The sequence below is a fragment of the Gobius niger genome (genome assembly GCF_951799975.1).
Source record: "Gobius niger genome assembly, chromosome: 3".
Classification (NCBI taxonomy): domain Eukaryota; kingdom Metazoa; phylum Chordata; class Actinopteri; order Gobiiformes; family Gobiidae; genus Gobius; species Gobius niger.
In genome coordinates, this window is record NC_136854.1 from 40,273,383 (window position 1) to 40,288,781 (window position 15,399).

The window sequence follows — 15,399 nt, forward strand, 5'->3', positions numbered from 1 at the left end:
TGAAATGATGATGTTTTTTTTTTTTTAGTAGATGGGCTTCGTTAACCCCTTAACTCCCACCTGAACCGAGCACAAAAAAGGTGGGGAAATAGCGACAAAACTGAGACGAAAATAATGGTGGAAATGTGAGAAAAAAGTGACGAAAAATTGATGAGAAAGTGGCAAAAATGTCACAAGAAATTGACCAAAAATGGAAGAAAAATGACAAAAATGTGACAGAAAAATGACAAAAATGTGACAGAAAAATGACAAAAATGTGACAGAAAAATGACAAAAATGTGACAAAAAATGACAAAAATGTGACAGAAAAATGACAAAAATGTGACAAAAAATGACAAAAATGTGACAGAAAAATGACAAAAATGTGACAAAAAAATTACAAAAATGTGATAAAAAAAAATTACAAAAATGTGATAAAAATTTGACCAAAACAATACAAAACTTTGACGAAAAAATTACAAAAAAATTATTTAAATTATTTAAATTTGAAAGCCGAATGTACCAAGTGAATTTCTCCATTGTGAGATCAATAAAGGATCATCTTATATCATATTATAGTAATAGAAAAAATGCATTGTTTTCCAAATTGACTTTTGTTTTTCAATTGCTTGTGGCATTTCCCGGTTCAGCTTTGGGGTTCAACACTCACACAAGTGCCATGATTTTAGCTTAAGGGCCATATGGCAGAAATGTGTAATCCTCTTACCTTTAATCACTCAATGGGAGAGATATCAAGACAATTCCAACTTAATTAAAAGGAATGGGCCCGTTTGGAGCCATAGGAATATATATATATACGGGAGAGACCAGATGCTAGCAACATCTTTGGTCTTTTTGCGTGACTGAGGGCACAGAGTTCTTCTGTGATATGTTCTTACCTGAGCTGAGTTGATACATACCTGTCTGGTCTTTGTACCTGTGGAAGAGCTTGGTCGCTTCTAACTTCACCCCCATTTGGAGCCATAGGAATATACTGGGAGAGACTAAAAGCTAACAAGATCTTTGGTCTTTTCGCGTGACTGAGGGCACGTACAAAGACCAGACAGGAGCGTGTCAACTCATCTAAACTCGGGTAAGAACATATCTCAGTATGGAATGGCGCTGAAACATGTAAAGGTAAAAGATCTTTAACATCTCTAACCTTAGTGTCTGGCAAAACGAACCTAAAAAGTGATACTAGAACACAAGTAGACACAATGAACGTTACGAAGTTGCGTTGTTGCTGTGTTGTGTCACCTTTTTTTCTTTCTTTTTTTTAAATTTTGGTCACATTTTTGTTGAGGTTTTGTAAAAAAAAAATTGAGTTTTGTCACATTTTTGTTGAATTTTTGTCTTTTTGTCTTTTTAGAGTTTTGTCACATTTTTGTTGAATTTTTGTCACTTTTTGGTTGAGTTTTTGTCACATTTTAGTTGAATTTTTGTCTTTTTTTTTAGAGTTTTGTCACATCTTTGTTGAGTTTTTGTCACATTTTAGTTGAATTTTTTTTTTTTTTTTAGAGTTTTTGTCACATTTTTGTTGAGTTTTTGTCTTTTTGTTTTTTAGAGTTTTGTCACATTTTTGTAGAATTTTTGTCACATTTTTGGTTGAGTTTTTGTCACATTTTTGTTGAATTTTTGTCACATCTTTGTTGAATTTTTGTCACATTTTTGTTGAATTTTTGTCACATCTTTGTTGAGTTTTTGTCACATTTTTGGTTGAATTTTTGTCACATCTTTGTTGAGTTTTTGTCACATTTTTGTTGAATTTTTGTCACATTTTTGGTTGAGTTTTTGTCTTTTTTTTTTTGGAGTTTTGTCACATTTTTGTAGAATTTTTGTCACATTTTTGGTTGAGTTTTTGTCACATTTTTGTTGAATTTTTGTCTTTTTTTTTTTTTAGAGTTTTGTCACATCTTTGTTGAATTTTTGTCACATTTTTGTTGAATTTTTGTCACATCTTTGTTGAATTTTTGTCACATTTTTGTTGAATTTTTGTTTACTTGTATTGTATTGTATTACTGTAGATCTATTGGTTCCAATGGATTACCATGGCAACGCCCCTGGAGTTCTATCACAGATGTGTGGAATGTTTACAGCTGTTCTAAATGTGATGATGTCATCATCTCTGTATGACCTCATACCTCAGACAGTCATTCCTTCACACACCCACGAGCCTTTCGACGCATTTGACACATTTTGACGTATCTCCACGCATTTTGACGCATTTTGACGTATTTTGACGCATTGAATTGCATTTTGTTGCATTTCAACGCATTTGCCACATTCTCTGACACATTTTGTGGTTTATCAAAGCATTTTCCAGCTTTTTTCACAAACGCCTTCGTGAAAAAAGCTCAGTCCATGAAAATGTTTGGGAAGAAGCGTTCTTCCGACGCCGCGCTCATTCAGGAGCTCCGGCTTGCGCTCTGTTCAGCGGAGAGTGTCAATCTCTCTTTGCAGAAGCAGGTGCAGAGCAATAAAGCATTGTTGGTGAGGGACCTCGCCGACAAAACCCTGCGTTCACAGGAGGAACTGTTTGTCGAACGCGAGGCCCTGAGGCAGAGTAGAGCTGAAGTCCAGGCTCTAAACGCCAAAAACCATGGTCTGAATGAGGAGAACTTAAGGCTTCGAGCGGCCGTGTCAGAGCGGGATGCCAAAATTCTCCTCTTTCAACAGGAAAAGGATAATCAGAAGGACAGTTTGACGCTGGTTATCGATGCCCTGAAGACGAACTACGGACAGCTGAATGTAGCAGGCGCGAGTCTTCGTAAGAAGGTTAAAGACCTGGAAAACCAGGTTGGACAGCAAGCGCTTTTGCTACAACAGCAGGACAAGGAGCTGACCGAAAATCATCTCAAGCTTGAACAGTTCACGCTGCTTGAGATGAAACACGCCACCCTGACAGAAGAAGTCCACCAGATGGAGGAGAACATGAAGACTCTTCAACAGGAGCAGCAATCCATGAAGGAGGCCCATAAAACTGCCGCAGAGGAAGCCAAAGAGACCATTTCTGCATTGAAGAAAGAGGTCAAAGTCCTCCATACAGAGCTGGACTCACAGCAGAGAGCGAACAAGACTCTGCAGCTGACCCTGGACAAAAAATTGGTCTCCTGCAAGAAGACACAAGACCAGCTCCATCAGACGAGACAAAAACTGATGGAGGAGGAACAGAAGTCCCTCGCGCTTCAAGATGAAGTTACCAAACATTACGACAGCCTGGAGGAGAGCGTGAGAGATAGACTCCATGCTCTCCAAGAGTCTAATTGTATGTTTGAGAGGTTTCAAGAAGATAAAAAAGTGTTGAAAGCTGCCTGTGAGAGATCTACAGCTGATCTCGAACAACTGGAGTCAAATCTCCACGAGAAAGTCAAAATAATCAGCCACTTTGAGGAGAAAAACAAGTCCCTTGAGTCTGAAAAATGCGTCCTATCAGAAGAGCTCAAGACGTCTAAAATGCACACATCTGGGACCATATTACGCCTGGAAACCCAGCTCCAAGAAGCCAAAACGGAGCTGGAAAAATCTAAGAAACAACAACAGCAGCTGCAGCCGAACTTTGAAACCGACCTGATCCTTCGCAGACTCGAAGAGGAGAAATTGGCGATGAAGGTGGACCGTGATAAGGCCATGGAAGAGGCGGACAAGTGGAGGGAAGAAGCCAGCGATCTCCAGGGAAAGAATAAGGAGCTGTACGAGAATCTGGCACACAGTGCGGATGTGTATGTGGAAATGACGATGGACATAGAGGCACTTCGGAAAGATAACATTAGCTTTTTACGCCAAAACATTGCTTACGAGAAGGCAGCAAAGACCAACGAAAAACAACCAGATCTGCTGAAAACTGTGGAGCCAGAGAGAACCACAGCACCTCAGGACACACGGGTCAACAACAGCTATGCCTCGCAAGACATCAGGAACCGGAGACAGAACGAGCAGAGGAACGATGCCGACCATGAGATGCCCAACTCTCAAGGCCGGTGGAGGCAAAATGGCTTTAACAGGAGAAGCCAGGAGGAGCAGGGTCAGAGGAGAAACGGTCACTGGGCCTGAGGGTAACAGATCTCTCACAAGGTCTGAGGAGAACAGATCTCCCACGAGGTCTGAGGAGGACGGATCTCTCACGAGGTCTGAGGAGGACGGATCTCTCACGAGGTCTGAGGAGAACAGATCTCCCACGAGGTCTGAGGAGGACGGATCTCCCACGAGGTCTGAGGAGGACGGATCTCTCACGAGGTCTGAGGAGGACGGATCTCTCACGAGGTCTGAGGAGGACGGATCTATCCGTCCTCCGGTGTCTCCAGTGTCTGACGCTGGTGTATGAATGAGTGTGAATGGGTGAGTGGTTCCTTGATGTAAAGCCTTTTGAGTGCCTTAGAGCAAGTACAAAAGGTGTTACATATATGGGACCATTCACCAGTTCCCCTTCTCTCTCTCTCCCTTCTCTCTCTCTCCCCTCCCCTTCTCTCTTTCATTTTTTTCTTTTCCTGGGGTGACAGTGGCGCGGGGTCGTCGCTTAAGCGGAATGTCCTGTAGGCGCACACTGTTGTTGTGTCCTTGGGCAAGACACTTCACCCGCCTTGCCTCCAGTGTCTGACGCTGGTGTATGAATGAGTGTGAATGTGTTTTTTTCTTTCTCTTTTTCCCTTCTCTCTGTTCTTCCCCCTCTCTTCTCTCCATTCCTGTCTTCTCTCTTTCTCCCCCGTCCTCTCCTCTCTCCACTCCTGTCATCCATCCTCTCCTGAAAACCATCTCGTTTCTCATCCGCAGACCTCCTCTCTCTCACCAACAGATCCTGTCGTCTCTTTGTCCTCAAGCAGAACCTGTGTGTCCTCCTCGCTGAACATCACGCTCCTCAGATGTGACTCTTAAAGCCTGACTTCTCGTCTCATCTCTCTCTTTCTCACTGTGTTCCAGGTGGGCGGTCGATCAGTCTTCAGCCCTGTCCACGGTTTTACCACCGTCCAACAGCGACTGAACAACAACGGTCTGTGATCTTGGCCCGTCTGTTGAGGGACCCTTCGGCCCTGGGTCTCTATAGCCTGTCCGTCCATGGGAGTGGATCTCTCCTTCTGTGGTTCTCCCCAAGGTTTCTCTTTTGTCCCGCTGGGTTTTTGAGTTGTTCCTTGCCGTACTGGAGAGTCTAAGGACGGGGGACGCCCACGCCGCTCGTCGACGTTTATTTGGACAGTATGTTTGCCTGGATACTTCATTCACCTGAACTTTGCATTGTCATATTTATTGCTCTGTTTTATTGCCTTAATGTTCGGTGCAGCCCTGTGAGGCGACTTCTGTTGTGATAGTATACCATTTGCACTGCTCTATTGCTAAGTTATGTGTTAACTGTTTTATGTTTCATGCTGCATGATTGAACCAGAAAGAATTCCTGGTTGTGAACCTGTTCATTAACAATGGCAAATAAAACATTTCTGATTCTGATTAGTCTACGTCTGCTTTCTGCTCATATTAGCATATTTTTTTCTCAGCTTTACTTTTGTTTATTTCCTTTGAAACAGCTCGTCCGGGTAACTAAGGCCGATATTAAATGCTTGATGTCAATAAACAGGGTTGAATGAACATCTAAACTACAGGCATACATTGGTAACAACTCCAATTAAGAGAGGGATATTGTACATCCAATCACATTACAGGCTGTTAGCTTCAGATTCAGATTGTATTTGTGTGTGTTGCTTGCCCTGGTCCGGTGGCAGTCAAGTTGCAATTGTGGTTCTCTGGCCAGAGACACCAGGGGGAGATGAAAGACCCCCCAATTATCCCATTAACATTTGTATTTCCCCCAGAGGGACTACAGAAAGGATTTATTAAAGTAAACAAGTTATTTAGAACTGCTTTAAGGGCTGCACAACAAATTATATTTTAGACACTAAATAGGTTTAATATCTCAGTTTTACTATAATAAATTTCCCTGCTAACCAACTAGGACCAAGCTTTTAACTGGAATGACTAGGGACGAATATTGCATAGCGTTAAGGCGGGTGAATTGGCTTGTTGCGCGGTGTGGCTATGCTACTTCCTCTGACCTGAAGGTGTGAGCGCCTGGACTTCCTGTCTGTTTTCTTTTCCTGGAATAATAATCATATTTTCTAAAGATTACGTTGTGGGCGGTGAGTTCCCGGTAGATGATCATTTACTGTGTGTTCAAATCATGAGACGCCTGTGATCATGAAGGATTGATAGTTTGTCTTGAAGCTAAAGGCCAACATACTATAAAAATATATATAAAGGCACTATTTCAAGTTGTGTAAAGCATTAACCCCTTAACTCCCACCTGAACCGAGCACATTTTCTCGACGAAAACAATGATGGAAATGTGGCAAAAATGTCACCAAAATGTCACAAGAAATTGACAAAAAATTGACGAAAAATTACAAAAATGTGATAAAAAATTGACAAAAAAGGGACGAAAAATTGATGAAAAAGTGGCAAAAATGTGATAAAAATGTGACAAAAATTTGACCAAAAAATGACCAAAAAATTACAAAAATGTGATAAAAATGTGACAAAAATGTGATGAAAATGTGATAAAAATGTGACGAAAATGTGACCAAAAAATGACCAAAAAATTACAAAAATGTGATAAAAATGTGATGAAAATGTGATAAAAATGTGACAAAAATGTGACGAAAATGTGATGAAAATTTGATAAAAATGTGACAAAAATGTGATAAAAATGTGACAAAAAAATGGCAAAAAAGTGGCAAAAATATGATAAAAATGTCACAAGAAATTGACCAAAAATTGACCAAAAATGACAAAAAATATGATAAAAATTTGACCAAAAAATGGCAAAAATGTGACAAAAAAAATTGACGAAAAAATGAAAAAGAAAAAAAAATGTGACCAAAAAATGACAAAAAAGTGATAAAAATGATGGGGAAAAAAATCTGATGACGTGAGGAAAAAAGATCCTCTCAGTTCAGGCGGGAGTTAAGAGGTTAAATTAGCCTTTAGCTTCAAGACAAACTCCCTGATCCTCACAAACAAACGTCTATGGAAATATTTCTACCAGGAACTCACTGGTCTGAGCTAATCCTAATGGAAATGAATACGAACAGGAAGTACTAGCGCCCACAGCTTCAGCTCAGAGGAACTAGCGTAGCCACATTGTGCAACAAGCCTATTACGGCTGAGTACAACCTGGAAACATAGCAGGACCGGCTTCACATATTTTTCTCTCAGACACGGACAGTGGTTAACTCAAGTTTTTAGTTTGACCTGATAGAGCTTATAGAAGCCCATAACACTAAAGGAAGAACATGAGGCAGCACGATGTAACCCAGGAAAAGAATGTGGGTCTTGTCTTGTGTGGAGCAGCGCTGTCCTTGCGCCAGGTGGAAGATCTGGCCCAAAAAGTGTTGAATGCGCAGGAGAGATTGCATACCCTCAGTGGTTAGTCTTACTGCTTAGCGTTTTCTCACCTCTCAGCAGGAAGTTCAATTTAGGTGTTTTTGTGTGGAGTTTACATCCTCTGTCTGTGTCTGGACAGATTTTTTGGGGTGCTTTGGTTTCTTCCATCAATGTAAAAGATCCACAGGAGGATAATGCTCTAACTTGGTGATTCTGAACATGAGCATGGCTGTCCACTGCTCCGGACATGTTCCAGGGGCAGATGGATGGGCTAAATGGTTAATTATTGCAAAGGGACAATAACGTACAGCTTCGATCTGTGGCTCCAATTGAAAAGCATTATCTGAATTACAGTTCACAAACAGTTGTAAAAGTTTGGAATATCCATAAATCTTCACTTCGTTGTCTTCTTCTGGACCTCGATCCCTACTCTGTGCATGTCCAAATCTAGAATCAATCGGCCTCAGACCCTTGTTCTTCTGCATTGTCCTCACCACTTCCCTTTGCATACTTGCTGTTTTTCATCTCCTCATACAACATTCATGTGCAACTTGTTGAGTCCAGTCTGAGCATATGAAGTATCTTCAAAAACACAAATTTCATTTGTGATACATTCCTTGTGCTGGATAAAGTATTCCCATGCTACAATTTGCATGTTCTTTTTTCACTCTACACTTGTTGAGGTGTTGAGATAAAATGTGCACAAGAGGCAACAAGAGACAATCCCAAACAGGAATGGTTTCAGAGGTGGAGCCTGATGAGCTTCCGAGAGACAGTTTCCTAGTTGCATTTGACTGGGCTCGATATAACTGTTGTCAGCCTGAGGTGATGCTGAACCTGCAGAGGTGGCACAGTCCAGGATGACAACTCAATAAGTGCCATCGCCAAAAGATTTGTTTCCAGCATTTTCTGAAGAGCATGAAGAATAATTCAGGATATGGGCACAACTCTACATTTAAACCTCCACAATCATCAACAGGTTTGTTACCTGCTAAGTTATGATGGGAAAAGCAGCGGCTCTACTCTAAGCTCCTCTTAGTTGACTGAGGAAACTCCTTTCGGCCGCCTGTATCTGCGATCTTATCCTTTTGGTCATTGCCCAGATCTTATGACCATAGGTGAGGGTAGAACATAGATCGATCAGTAAATCAGCTCCCTCTTCACCACAACAGTCACAGTAACAACGATCACTGCCGATGTCGCACTGATCCGTCTATCAATCTCACGCTCTATCCGTCCCTCACTCGTGAACACGACACTGAGATACTTGAACTCCTCCACTTGAGGCAAGGCCTCTCCACCGACCTGTAGAGGGGAAGCCGCCCATGGCCTCGGATTTGGAGGAGCTGATACTCATCCCACTTCACACTCGGCTGCAAACCGCCCCAGGGCAGCTGAAGGTCCTGGTTTGATGAAGCCAACAGAACAAGATCCTGGGGTTCCTGGCTGTGTCTTTAAGTTCTGTCCATAGAACTAATAATTAAACTTTTGTTTAGTCATTTATACTGCATATTTCATGTGCACAGACTCAATATGCCTGGGAAGAAAATAAATAAATTACACAACATAAAAAATAAAAAATAAACTCAAATACGTTAATACAGCACATACACACACACAAAAAAAAAAAAAACAATCCATGTACATTATAGTATATTAAATAACTTCAGAAAAGCTGGAGAAATTGTTTAATCAAATAAAAATATGGACTGTTTTGCTTAGTCGACTGCCTCTGTGATTTAGTTCTGGATGAGGCTAAGCTGTAGTTTTGTGTTGACTCTTCATGTCCTGGTTTTAACACCTCAAACCTCACCATCTTTAAACTACTATATTTGATTTATTAGTAATGAAATAAAACGACTTTACTAAAATGACCTTACACAATTATTTACTTTATTAATTTACTAATCAGTAAAAAAGGGTGATGTTCATTGTAAACGTGTGGTTTATGGCAAATTCAGCTTCAGAACAGAGCAGTTTTCTACAGCAAACACATTAACAACTAAGTGTAAAACCTTTGGAATTATCTTGGATTATTGAGACATTTTAGACAAATGTACAGGACTACATATAGTAGTGAAAGAAACAGAATGCCATTGTGTGTATGGCATAGTATATGATAAATAGCTATAAAATATAAAATATATGAACAACTTTTTGGTGAAAATACAGAACTGTTCTTCTCCACAAATGTAATTTCAAGTTGCATTGGCCTGTCCTGGACACAAAGTCTCACCAGCTGTTCCAACCTCAGAATGGCAGATATAGGCTTATTTCAGTGGGAGAGGCTCATGTGAGGTGGACATTCTTTTACTTCGTGGCTCACTGTGAGGCCTTAAGTTGAAAAAGTACTGACATGTTATACATTTCCTGAATCCTCAGAGTCTAGAGAGTTCCCCAGTATCAAGCATTTGTCTCTGTGATGTTCCTTGAAGAAACAGCATTAAACGTAGTAAAACTGTTTTTATGAAAATGGTGAAAAAATGTCCTCAGGTTTGAGTTTGAGGAGCTATGGTTACCATGGTAATAGTCACAGCGTAGTACATTTGGGCTCAAATGAAACATGAAAATGTCTTCTTTACAATGATACCAAATACAATGTGTAAATCAGTATCTAATGGGCTGGAAATGGCCTAAACCAAAAAAAAGATCAGTGTCAAAAGCGACTTTTTTGACATGGGGGTGGTTCACTTCAACAGCTGAAAACTATGATAAAGCTGTAACTCTGAAAAGGCTTTCATACAAAAATATAAACCTCAGACATGGACCTACATAAAAATCAATGATAGCCTTTGCCACCTTTTCGGTACCAATATTTGGTCTGGCCCATGGACTAAATTCTTTGTGGCTGTTTTGGTGCTTTTTTCCCCCAAGGACCTTTTTGATTAGGGTAAAGCCAAACGGGATAGAACGGGATCCGTTCAGGTGGGAGTTAAGAGGTTAAAGTAACACCGAAATGGTCAAATCAAAACAAAGTCAAAGCATCTTTTAAATAATTTATTAATTTCTACAACAGACCAAAAAAATTACATTAATGAAATACACAATCTCTTGTTCATATTTAACAGGCAACTGTAAAAAAACAAAAACAAAAGCATGAGACTTTAAACGAAAAATAAAGTGACACAGCCTTCCTTTTAAAGCAGAGACGACTGTGACGGGCAACATGTGCAAAAAACCAACTCTCATCAACTCTCCTGCTGATTCTAACCGCAGGCCTTATTATAGCTTTGATCAAGTGAGACATTTTTCTTTTAGCTGGACCAGCATCTGCGCACGAGTGAGGAGAACAAAGCCTTAAGACATGACAATAATTCGAGGGAAATGTGCATCGTCCACTGACCTTTCCTGCACAACCTGATGGGCAGTAATCGTATTACGCTCCACGCGGGGGGGTCTTCAAGACAAAGCAAATTACTCTGCCGTTCTCAAACAGTTTTACACAACCCCGCGTTAATCTGCTTAGCGCCGCGCCCAGGCTGCACTGCGGATGTTACTGTACAAACTGAAATGTTAAAAGTCAGACATTGCATATTTAAGTTTGTAACACCGACGTGAAAAACTGGTTTGAGTGCTATATATTTATTAATACTCAGCACAAAGACGGTTATTTATGGAATATTCACCGATATTTAACCCAGACGAGATATTTAAAGCTAAACAACTGAAGAGTCCTGTCACTTCCCTCTTCCTCGGTTTGATTTGTCAAAGCTGCTGTTGGTTTTTGAAAGCTCCTTTTTGGGGATCGTGTTCAGAGCCGTGGGAAGATGTTTTAGTTAGGGGGCGCTGAGGGACGAAATTTACCCCCAAAATACTTTTTCTGTGCGTAAATCCTATTTATTAACCTCTTAACTCCCGCCGGAACCGAGAGCATTTTCTCCAGTTCAGCTTTACCCAAATCCTGTAGGCCAGTGTAACACCTCATTTGAAAGACCGACAAAACTAAATTGATCTTTTTCCTCACATCAGATTTTTTTTCATCACTTTTTTTTGTTGGGCGGTCGTCTCATTTTTGTCAAATTTTCGTGACTTTTTCGTCCATTTTTTCGTCAAATTTTTCTCACTTTTTTGTCAAATTTTGTACATTTTTTGTCACTTTTTCGTCAAATTGTTGTCACTTTTTTGTACATTTTTAGTCCAATTTTGTCATTTAAAAAAAAAAAAAGTCACTTTTGTCCATTTTTTTTTCAATTTTTCCTCACTTTTTTGTCAAATTTTGGTCCATTTTTGTCATTTTTTGTACATTTTTTTTTCACTTTTTCGTCAAATTTTTCGTCAAATTTTTCTCAATTTTTCCTCACTTTTTTGTCAATTTATGTCCAATGTCCATGTCATTTAAAAAAAAAAAAGTCACTTTTTCTTCCATTTTTTCGTCAATTTTTTGTCAAATTTTGGTCCATTTTTGTCAAATTTTGGTCCATTTTTGTCAATTTTTTCTCAATTTTTGGTAAATTTTTGTCATTTAAAAAAAAAAGTCACTTTTTCGTCATTTTTTGCGTCAATTTTTTCTCACATTTTTGTCATTAAAAAAAAAAGTCACTTTTCGTCAATGTTTTCTCACTTTTCCATCATTGTTTCGTCTCAGTTTTGTCGCCATTTTCACACCTTTTTTCCAGAAGCTTTTGGACTGGGGGTAAAGCTTGAGAAAATGTGCTCGGTTCAGGTGGGAGTTAAGGGGTTAATATTGCCTGCAGTTCACAAACCATCCACCAGGGGGGGGGGGTGGCTGCAGCGCCCTCAGCACCCTGGGTTCCCACGGCCTTGATCGTGTGCACATACAGTGAGCAGGAATATGTGTGAAGCGATAATGCGGTAAGCATGCGTCGAGACAGACATTATTCAGTCTTTTTCTAAGGCAAGTGTATCTACAAACGTGACGAGGCCCAGATCACGCCTTTTTGCTTTCCGTGATTTTCCGAACACGCGCGCTTTACGACAGAAATATGGCATTGCGTCTTCTTCGCGCAGCGCCAAGCATCTCGGCTTTCCTTACTTTTTTACAATTGTTTTTTTTTTTTTTACACAACACTCCATCTAAATTACAGTAAATAAGTCACATACATCCTGAGAAGTACAGAAATAGCCATGTAAAATGTAAGAGATCCAGTTTGAGTCGCGATAATCCACTTTGCAAAACTGCTAAAATGTAGCGGATAGAGAATATACACTTTACGTTAAAACATACCTCTCTATAATCTTATAATTTTCTTTTCTCCCGGCTCCGCTGCTTTAAATATAAATTATTTTTTTGCATAAATTATCTATCACAACAAAATATAAAAATGGTTCAAGATACAACCGAATGCAAGCGTTTCTGACCCAACTCAACCGACTCATGTCCTGCATTTTCTCATGTTTTGTCAAAGTGCGGGGTTAATACACGTTTACGTTGCTGATGTTTGTGTTGTGGAATGGTCTGGAGTCACTTATGCTTAGAGGGACAAGAAACATCTCTTCGTTTTGAGGCATTGAGATGGAGGTGTTTGTTTCAACCATCGATCAAACCGGCGAAACAAGTGAAACAAACAAGGCTACAGAAGATCACTTTAACACACATTCTTCTTCTTCACTTCTTCTATCTTTTCAAGTGTTTCGAGCGCAGGAGCCGCCTCTTCTTTGTTGTTGTGACTCCAGTGCTCAGAGAGACGTGTCTTGATGAATGGACTGCAGGCAGCCCAGCAGCTGGTGGTAGGGGCTGCCCGGCGACGCTACGGTCTCAAACACAGATTGGAAAGCCCTGCGGTCCAGCTCTTCATCGATCTGGTGCCGGTAGAAATCCATAGCAACGAGACAGAAAAGGTTCACGTCGACCACCTCGCTGGAGCCCATTCTGCTGATCACGTGGGGGAGACTGGGGGGAGGAAGGGGAGTCAAGGGAAACACATATGAAAAGGGTGTCTGATGTACGATCAATAATTAAAAAAAGCCCTAAATGTACGACAATTTCAGAGCGCCAGATAAAGTCTGGTTAAATGCACTGTCCTTTTTGATGGATTTTTGTCTTTCTGCTGGATTTTTGTAATTTTTTTGCTGGATTTTTGTCTTTTTTCAGCTGGATTTTTGTCTTTTTTTTGATGGATTTTTGTCTTTTTTGATGGATTTTTGTCTTTTTTTTTGATGGATTTTTGTCACTTTTTTGATGGATTTTTCTTAAAGGCAACAAATAATCATTTGAATAATCGTGATTTCAATTATGACAAAAATAATCGTGATTATTATTTTTTCAATAATCGAGCAGCCCTACCTCTATCGTCGCTCTATCGTCGCTCTATCGCCGCTCTATCGCCGCTCTATCGCCGCTCTATCGCCGCTCTATCGCCGCTCTATCGTCGCTCTATCGTCGCTCTATCGTCGCTCTATCGTCGCTCTATCGTAGCTCTATCGTAGCTCTATCGTAGCTCTATCGTAGCTCTATCGTAGCTCTATCATAGCTCTATCATAGCTCTATCATAGCTCTATCATAGCTCTATCGTAGCTCTATCGTAGCTCTATCATAGCTCTATCATAGCTCTATCGTAGCTCTATCGTAGCTCTATCATAGCTCTATCGTTGCTCTATCGTAGCTCTATCGTAGCTCTATCATAGCTCTATCATAGCTCTATCGTAGCTCTATCGTAGCTCTATCGTAGCTCTATCGTAGCTCTATCGTAGCTCTATCGTAGCTCTATCGTAGCTCTATCGTAGCTCTATCGTAGCTCTATCGTAGCTCTATCGTAGCTCTATCATAGCTCTATCATAGCTCTATCATAGCTCTATCATAACTCTATCATAGCTCTATCATAGCTCTATCGTAGCTCTATCGTAGCTCTATCGTAGCTCTATCGTAGCTCTATCGTAGCTCTATCATAGCTCTATCATAACTCTATCATAACTCTATCATAGCTCTATCATAGCTCTTCAATTTTAATTTCTGTATATTTGGGAGCCGAGCCAGGACGGATTGAAGAGCTTCCATTTCCTTCGTATCCGCCGCCATTGCCAAACTACAACCAGCAAATCGGCGCAAATGCTTGACGTCACCTACAAGCCCCGCCTCCCCCGCTCACTGAATGGTAGGTAGAAAGTCAACCGATGAGATGAAGCCCAGACGTTTGTGCTGAAATACGACATACTGGTTTTGAGAATCTGGCAACCCTGGCCCGTGCAGTTGTGCGTTTCTCTGATGCAAAAGGATACAGCGCCGAGATCCACTGAGAGGTGGAGGCGGAGACAAAGAAGCAGGAGAGGCTCCACATGGCCATAGCCACCGGCGTCCTCTGAGTGAAGTTGGACAAGGACAGAAGCACCCAGTCCCGCACCATGGAGGACTGTCCTGTGGCATGCAGGGTCTGGAAAACCTACAGCAGTGGGACAATGTTAATCGCATTACACACATTCAGACATTTGCTCTAAGGGTGTATTCAGACCTGCACTGTTTGGGCCACTTTAAACGGACCGGGGTTTGTTTTCAACGGTGGTCCGGATTTTTTATGCCGGTGTGAAAACGACAAAGGAATCCTGGTGCGGATCAAAGAACCGGACCGAGACCCTCTTTTTCAGGTGGTCTTGGTCCGCTTCCAAACGGACTCTGTTTCCAGTTCGCTTCAGGTGTGAATATAAAACCACTGTTGATCCGAAACAAATGAGGGATACGTGCGCCTTTTTTGGGCTTAACAAGCCACCGTAGGAAAAGCTAGCCCTTCACTGATGCTAACGCTAATACTGGATGGATGCTACAAACGATGAGCCGTGGACAGACCTGGAGGAGACACTGGGCCTCCTGGATATTTGAGCAGATGTGCACCAACCCAACTGCTACACTACAAAAATAAATAAATATCAAGCATTGGCTTAAATGACTTGAATTGAGGAAATGTTTCTTGTTTTGAGCGGTTTTCACTCATTTAGACACTTTTCCTGATCGGACCAAGTTTACTTTGCTTGTTTGAGGACATTTCAGACCAGTTCTAGGGTAAATCTCGCTTGAAATAAGAAAGTATAGTTGCCAATGAGATAAGACCAATTTTCTTACCCCATTGGCAAAGAAAATGACCTGAAATAAGGACGAAATGTATC

General features: G+C 40.8%; 1 protein-coding gene across 9 annotated transcripts in view; it reads right to left on the bottom strand.

Moving 5' to 3' along the window:
- Positions 1-12,936: 12,936 nt before the first annotated feature.
- The window catches only part of htt (huntingtin), a 58,309-nt gene continuing 55,846 nt past the window's right edge, over positions 12,937-15,399 (bottom strand). For 5 of the 9 annotated variants that reach the window (XM_079553225.1, XM_079553222.1, XM_079553221.1 and 2 more), the window contains 2 exons: positions 14,521-14,681; positions 12,937-13,195 (listed from right to left, as the gene is read on the bottom strand). In XM_079553225.1, the coding sequence (XP_079409351.1) occupies positions 12,982-13,195; positions 14,521-14,681 (375 nt within the window). In that variant the 3' untranslated portion in view covers positions 12,937-12,981. The remainder of the gene's footprint in view (positions 13,196-14,520; positions 14,682-15,399) is intronic. The other 4 variants (XM_079553227.1, XM_079553226.1, XM_079553224.1 and 1 more) reach the window with 1 other exon arrangement.